This window comes from Parus major, chromosome 28 (genome assembly GCF_001522545.3).
Source record: "Parus major isolate Abel chromosome 28, Parus_major1.1, whole genome shotgun sequence".
Classification (NCBI taxonomy): domain Eukaryota; kingdom Metazoa; phylum Chordata; class Aves; order Passeriformes; family Paridae; genus Parus; species Parus major.
The window spans coordinates 1,415,402-1,422,692 of record NC_031797.1 but is presented as its reverse complement, the minus strand read 5'-3'; the positions used below and the strand labels follow the sequence as shown (position 1 = coordinate 1,422,692).

At 53.3% G+C, this 7,291-nt stretch overlaps 1 protein-coding gene across 2 annotated transcripts in view; it reads right to left on the bottom strand.

Annotated features, from left to right (window-relative positions):
- Nucleotides 1-2,327: 2,327 nt before the first annotated feature.
- Nucleotides 2,328-7,291, bottom strand: part of LOC107215332 (nuclear receptor ROR-beta-like) — a 16,186-nt gene continuing 11,222 nt past the window's right edge. For both annotated transcript variants that reach the window (XM_015651430.2, XM_015651429.3), the window contains exons 8-10: nucleotides 6,898-7,008; nucleotides 6,428-6,540; nucleotides 2,328-5,887 (exon numbers count right to left, since the gene is read on the bottom strand). In XM_015651430.2, coding sequence (XP_015506916.1) covers nucleotides 5,726-5,887; nucleotides 6,428-6,540; nucleotides 6,898-7,008 — 386 coding nt within the window. In that variant the 3' untranslated portion in view covers nucleotides 2,328-5,725. The remainder of the gene's footprint in view (nucleotides 5,888-6,427; nucleotides 6,541-6,897; nucleotides 7,009-7,291) is intronic.

Below are 7,291 nucleotides of genomic sequence, written 5' to 3'. Positions count from 1 at the left end.
CTCTTAGCTGAGCAAATGCTGAGATGTCTCTCTGTAAACTTACCCTAAAATTCCCCCAAAACTCACCCTGAAATGCAGCTCCTGAAATGTTCCAGCCCTGCCCTGCCTGGGCTGCCCCGTTTTGCCGGGGATTTGCCCCAAAGCGGGGCCGGGCAGTGCCGCTGGCTCCGGGATTTTCCAGCTGGGAGGGTGTTTTTGGGAAGGAGGGGTCAGGTCTGTTCCCATCCATGCGGATCATCGACATGCAGGGAATATTTTGGGTGTGAACCAGCAGAGGTCACTCGGCCCCAGTAAATCCAGTGTGGCTGGACCAGTAAGAGAGGGAGCGTTCCTGGGGGACAGCGGGGCGAGGAGGGTCCCCAAACTCCTGTCCCATGGGATCCCATCCCTCCAGAGCCCACCCTGACCCCGGACTTCAGGTCCGAAACCTCCTTGACAATCCCCAGCTTCTCCCCTGGAGCCATTCTTCCCCAATATTTTTGTTTGTTTGTTTAAAGAGCAGCTCTTCACAAGGAATTTTAAAATGGATTTGCCATGCTTTAATTTATTATTTTATTTTCCCGAAATACACCAAAGAAACAGGATTTTTTGCGGGTGGGAAGACACGTATTTTTTCAAATGAAAGCAAAAGTGTCGGTGTGCAGCAATCCAAGGGCAGCACCCTCAGCTCTGGTGCTCCCACATGGGACACAGCGCTCCCCTGGACACCCCAGCTCTGCTCCCTCCAACCCCAAAGTGGGTGATGGCCTTTCCCAACATCTCCACAAGGTGTGCCCTGTTTCAGGGTGTTCCCAGCTCTTGGGAGCAGCCAGGATTCATCCTGCAATATCTGAACTCCAAATGGGTGGGAAGGAGGAAGAGGAAAATTGTTGTTCCCTGGGAATGGCCGGGAGCAGCAATGGGAGCTGGCATTGACTGACCCTGCTGCTCCAAGAATCCCTTTTCATTATTTCCCTCTGCTCCACAGCTCCTGGACAGCCCAGCTGTGCTCCTGAGGGAAACAGTTCTGGATCTGCAGAGCAGCAGGGAATGGACACCCAGGTGAGATCCACAGGGGAAGCAGAAGGAAATGAGGATGAGATTTGCACATTTCACACCCAGTGATCCCTTTGGCCTGCCTGAACCCAGAGCAGAGACTCAAAGAATCCTGGAATATTCAGAGCTCAGGGATGATCAGTGCAGCCCCTGGCCCTGCCCAGACCCCCCAACAAGCCCACCCTGAGCATCCCTGAGAGCGCTGTCCAAACGCTCCTGGAGCTCTGGCAGCCTTGGGGCCGGGCCCATTCCCTGGGGAGCCTGGGCAGTGCCAGCAGCCTCGGGGGGAAGAACCTTGCCCTGAGATCCATCCCAAGCCCTGGCACAGCTCCAGCCCTTCCTGGGCTCCTGTCCCTGTCCCAGAGCAGAGATTGGTGCCTGGAATCCAAGTCCTTGCATTCTTGTTAAATCCAGGACACCCAGAACCATCCGTGTGTAATACCCCGATATATCTGGGGTATTTTCTTCCTAGGACTGGGAACTGATTGAAAATGACTCCCAAATGCTCCTCAGCTGTCCCTGATTCCTTCCCACAGATGCGCAATCCCCCCAGACCTGTCTCCGATTTCCTGCCCCAAAATTTCTCCCCAGTACTGCCAGGTACAGTCCCTGTCCCTCAAGGGATGCTTAAACTGCACTCCCAGATGAAGAATCTTCCCAAACCTCTGCTCTTCCTTGGAGTGCCCAGGCTGGAGGACACAGAGGGGCTGGGAAGTGATTCCAGGAACTCCAAACCAAACACATACCCACAGGGCACTGATCCAGCCTCCTCCTGGCTCACTTTGTTGTGCTCTCGGCATTAAGTGAAGCAAGAACACCTCCCAGTGTCTGAAATCTACCCTTATGTCCAAATCCTGCACAGGATAGATGGGATATTGGGCAGGAATTGTTGGCTGGGAGGGTGGGCAGGCCCTGGCACAGGGTGCCCAGAGCAGCTGGGGCTGCCCCTGGATCCCTGGCAGTGCCCAAGGCCAGGCTGGACGGGGCTTGGAGCAGCCTGGGATGGTGGGAGGTGTCCCTGCCATGGCAGGGGTGGCACTGGATGGGATTTAATGTCCCTTCCAACCCAAACCATTCTGGGATTCTGGTACAGCTCAATCCTGAGCCCATGGAAGAAATGAAATATTTTTCCATCACTTTGAGGGATTCACTTCCACTCTCGCTCTTTGCTAAAATTTAAAATCACTATTTCCAACATTATAATTTTTTTTTAACCTTGTGAAACAGACTTTATTTTTCTTCCTGTAAATTTTGTGCAATATACATCTATGTACCTATAGAACACACCTCAGTAAAAAGGTTGTCATCCATACATTATATTACTTTTTATTTAATGTTATGAAAAATTCCAACAACAGTTTTTGTCCTTAAATAAACATTTCTCCCTCCCCTGCCCTCCCTTCCTACACTGACTGGTCTGAAAGAGGAAATTTTATTTAGTTATTTTCTTTTCTTTAAAAAAATAGAAATTACAATCTTACAAGACAGAACATTCAATGAGAACAGAAGCATTTTCCTAAATCTAAAAAGTAAAACATTTCCATAAAACCTGTTGGTATCTACAGGTAGGTGTGTGTGGAGGGGTGGTAAATGGAAATAAAAGGTATTCCATTTCTTCCTTTCATTCATAGAGATAAAAAATAACATAAACCGACTGAAACTTTATATATTTTTCTCTTTTGCACCAACATTCACAAGAATATATATTATATATATTTTTGATCCATCTTTATACACAGTGTGAGGGTTCTGTGGGTGAAAATGGACACTCAGCTAAACTGCCAGAGCAGACAAACAAACACTAAATTAATCTTGGTCTGGAAAAGAGCCATCGCTGGCGGCCGAGGCTGCGCGGGGCTGTTGGAAAGGAACATCCCACGCTGGTTTGGGAACATCTCGGAGACGCCGAGCACGGAGCAGCCGTGGGGGGCTCGGGGCTCCCGGGCACCCTCCACAGGTGAGAGCAGAATTCTCCCTTTCTCGGGCATTTCTGCCCAGGCTCTGTCGTTCGCCCTTTCCCTGTGAGCTCTGGGTGGCCCAGTGGGGCTGAGGGACCTGGGCACAGCCCTGGTGAGCCCAAAGCAGGGGCTGCCATCCCTCACCCTCCCTTTCCATGCGTGGCACCCGTCCCAGGCCAGGAATCACCGAATTGACACCGAATCACTTTATCCCCTCCCAAAAAAAATCATCAAATCAAGTCGGTTCCTTTAAAGAGAACTGAAAAGTGCAGGTTCCCGCGGTTTGGCAGGTCGAGTTACACGTGTTTAATACTTCCAGTCTTCCCTAGGTTCCCACGGGGGGCTCTTATTGCTCAGAATAATCCAGAATCTCTCCCCAGGGGACGGAGGCTGTGCCGTGAGCCGGAGGAGCGCGGCGAGGCGCCCCCGTTCCCGGGTTAAGGTGCTTTCCTGGGTTCTTTGCCGGATGAAGTGAAGTCGGTGGCGTTGACCATTGCTGTGTGTTGGCTGACGAATACTGAGGGTGAAAAGAAGGGTGTGTGCTTTTTTTTTTTCCTTTTTTGTTTTGTTTTGTTTTTCCCCAAACGTTTCCAAACACCCGCGGGCTGCCAAGGAGCAGAGTCGTGTTCTGGGGGTGCTTTTCCCGGGAAGTGAACGGTGCTGTCGGAAATGATGCTTCCAAAAAAAAAAAAAAAGGCACAACCCTCTGGACGTAAAAGGCAGTACTGACTTCTCACTTCTGTCCAAGCTTTGGAGAGGGCAGGAGAGGAGCCGGGCACATCCCCAGCCCGTGGACGCTGCGCTGGACAGCGACGCATTGGCACTGGACGTCGCGTGGGGCCGTGGGAGCGCCGGCGGCCTTTTCCCAGAGACCTGGCTCCAACAGAGAGGGAGCCAAGGCTGGCGGGCTCCAATCTGCTCCCAGAAGCTGTTGGGATGTGGTCAGCAAACCCAGGGAGCTCAGGGCTGCAGCTGCCAGGGAGGAACGCGGTCCCACATTTCCCTCTGCCTTTGAGCGGAGCAGAAATCCCATCAGCTTCCTGGGGAGTCTTCCCTCGTCGTCAAGGTTGGTCCATGGTCTTCCCTGGGAGGTCTTTTAATAAAAGCAGGAATATCCCTCACGTCACTAAGAAAGCTCATTTAGTTTAAAGGGTGCAGTTATGGATCCAAAGGTTTTGGCTCACACTCGGGGATGATCCAAGCTGCCGGAGGATGGGATTGGGTGCACGAGGAATCAGCACAAAGCAGGAAAGGGCTTGGGATTTTAGCCCTTTGTCAGCACAAACCGGGGCTGCCTTGAAGCAGATTTTTCCCTTGTAGTTTTTTGGCATTTTCTGCAGCAGGAGCAGGAACAGGAACAGAAAAATCCATCTGCAGAGCCACAGAGTCTCTCAAGCATCCCCTGCTGTTGTGGCCTAGAACAGCATCACCCCAGAAATTCTTCCCTTCATCCCCTTTTGAGTCTCCCAAAAGGAGCAGCAGGTCCCAAACACCACATTCCTTCCAACCACCCTTATTCCTTGAAGGGAAGGAGTAAGGACCTTTCACTTCCCCTTGACTACAACAGGCAGTTTCTCCCCCTAAAAAGCTCCTAAATCCTGCTAACTCAAGAACAACCCCCAAAATAACAGTTCTAGGGAGCTCATTGAGGGGAAAGCCTGGGTCCAACTCAACCTGCAGAGGCAGGCAGCCACATCTGGGCTCCTGTGTGTGGTGTGGGAAGGGAGAACCTGGGATGGGACCAGCTGGAGGAAGGGTCACAAACTCCTCTGGGTGCTGACCCATGGGGCAGTTTTAATGGGATTGATAAGAGAGCCACACACAACAGCAGCGCCCAGAGAGGCACCGCTGCTGCGGCCACCACAGGGACAGGGTGCAGCCCCTCCAGTGGCCATGGGTGTCTCTGGGGTGGGGTGGCCAGGATTTGGGCTCTGGCTGAAGTCCCATGGGCCTGGAAAAGCTTTTGGGATGCACAAAGGTGGCACCAGGCAGGTGAACCTGCTGAATCGGCTCTGCAAAGTCAGGCAGATGAGGAGCTGGCTGGGAATTTGGGAAAATGCTGTGATGGAGGACATGGACACCCTCCAAAACTTTTCCCCTGCTGCCCTGGGCATCTTTTCCCTCAAACCAGCCTCCTCCACAGGAAAATCCTGTGCTGAATCCCCCACCAGCCACAGCCAGACCTTTCTTGGCCAAGCTCCTGGGGGCCTGCTGCACCCATGGGAGATGAAATAAAGCAAAGGCTCTGTCTTTTCCCTCTCCTCAGTTCCAGCCCCAACCCGACCCAGCCGAGTCAGCATTGCCCCTTCTTTATCCCATGCCTGGTGTTTGGGTTTTAAAAAAACAATAAAATAAAAATAATAATTAAAAAATAAAGAAATAAAAATCAGAGGTGGAGAGTGCAGCCAGGACAGCAGGAAGGGCACTCCCTCCTCCCGTGTCACAGGGAGCAGCCGGTCCTTCACCGCTGCCAGGAGCATCTCCTCTCCCGAGCAGAGATTTCACATTCATTTCACTGGTATGGCAAAGTCCATTTGCTTTTTCCTTCAAGGTGCTTTACATTCAAGAGCTATTGCAATCCACAGCGAGGAGATGGGGCCAGGGAGGCACCGCAGCCCCCCCGGGGTTCTCTTGAGTTTGATTATTTGATTTAAATAAATTGCCCCAAACCTCTGAAGTGCAGTTCATCTCCAAGTTTTGGGGAACTCGAAGGGGGCCGCTGGCTCCCGGCCTTAGCTCTCCCGGGGGTCGCTGTACTGAAGCTCCGAGTTGAAAACCTCCTTATAGAGGGGGGGGAAGTTCATGGCAGTCTCCGGGTGCAGGAGACGGAAAAATTCCAGCTTGTCCAAGTGCAGGTTGCAAATGGTCTTCATCAAGGGCAGCTTGGAAACCATCTGCAGGGAGAGAAGGAGCTGGTCACCACTGGGTGTAGTGGTCCTGATGCCAGTTTCCCTTCCCTTGGGGACAAGCAGGGGGGATTGGGGACCCCTGGGTGTCCCTTGCACTGCTGTTCCCCCTTCCCCTGGGCACAGCACGTGGGTTTGGGGATCACTGGCTTTGCCTGGCACTGGGGCACCAGCAGACTCCCCACCTTTGCACAGCCTGGCAGCAACCTCACCCCCAAATCCACACCTTTTCACAGGGGGGCTCCTCCCCACCCCAGCTCTGTACAGGTCAAAGCATCCCAAAATAGCTCATTTTGCCTAAAAAACTCCCATTTCCTGATGCACTGCCAGGCTCAGCAGCATGGTGCTGCCTCTGCCTGCACCACAACAGAGATTCACAGCCCTTGGAAGGAGAAACTCTCCTCCTCTGACAGGTTTGAGGTCTCACTCTCCACAATGCCCATGTGTGGCTCATGAGCTCTGGCACAGCCTTGTCCCCGAGCTCAGACAGCCCCTGCACCCCCCTGGCCAGGTTTCCTGTGCCATTACCTTTGAGAGCTTGTCCTCGGTGGAGTGTTTCTTCTGGATCTCGTGCTGCAGGGCCACGTAGATCTTGTCCTGGAGCTTTTGCACCTTCTTGGACTCGGTCAGCCACGGGCGGTCTGTGGGAGAGGAAGGACCGAGTCACCACAGGGCTGGAGTCACCACAGGGCTGGAGTCACCACAGGGTCTCTCCCAGGCACAGGGCAGTGACCCCTGGCTCTTTTAACCCTTCCTGCTCTCCAGAATGATTTTAGGGACACTTGGCTCCTCTCTCTATACTCCCCTCTCCACCATGGGTGACACGGTTCCACCAAGGAGATTTGACAGATGCGTTTTGTGCACCTTTAGATACACTTTTCCTCCAAGTTCCTTTCCCAGGAATAACTGAAATCATCCACCAAGGAAGCAGTGCTGAGGTTTTTGGGGTCAGCTGTCCCCATAGGGCACCCCAGGCCCTCCCCAGAGCCCCCCAGTACCTGGGGAGAGCAGGACAGCAGCAGTGAAGAGGGCGAGCTCCTCGTCTGACAGCTGCAGGCGGCACAGGGTCCTCCCCAGCTCGAAGACGGCACCGATGAGGTCGTCACAGCCTGGGCAGGGGACAGCAGGGACATGTCACTGTCACTGCTCCACCCACCCATCAGCAGAACCCGCAGCTTGGAAAGGCTTTGGGAGATGAGATGGGTGGACGGGGGTCCTGGACACTCACCTGGCTGCAAATCCCAGCCTTGTCTGGGCTCCAGGGAGAGGAGAGGGACAGGGAAAACAGAGGATAGGGGGAGGGAGAAGGAGGGAGAAGGAGGGAGAAGGAGGGAGAAGGAGGGAGAAGGAGGGAGAAGGAGGGAGAAGGAGGGAGAAGGAGGGAGAAGGAGG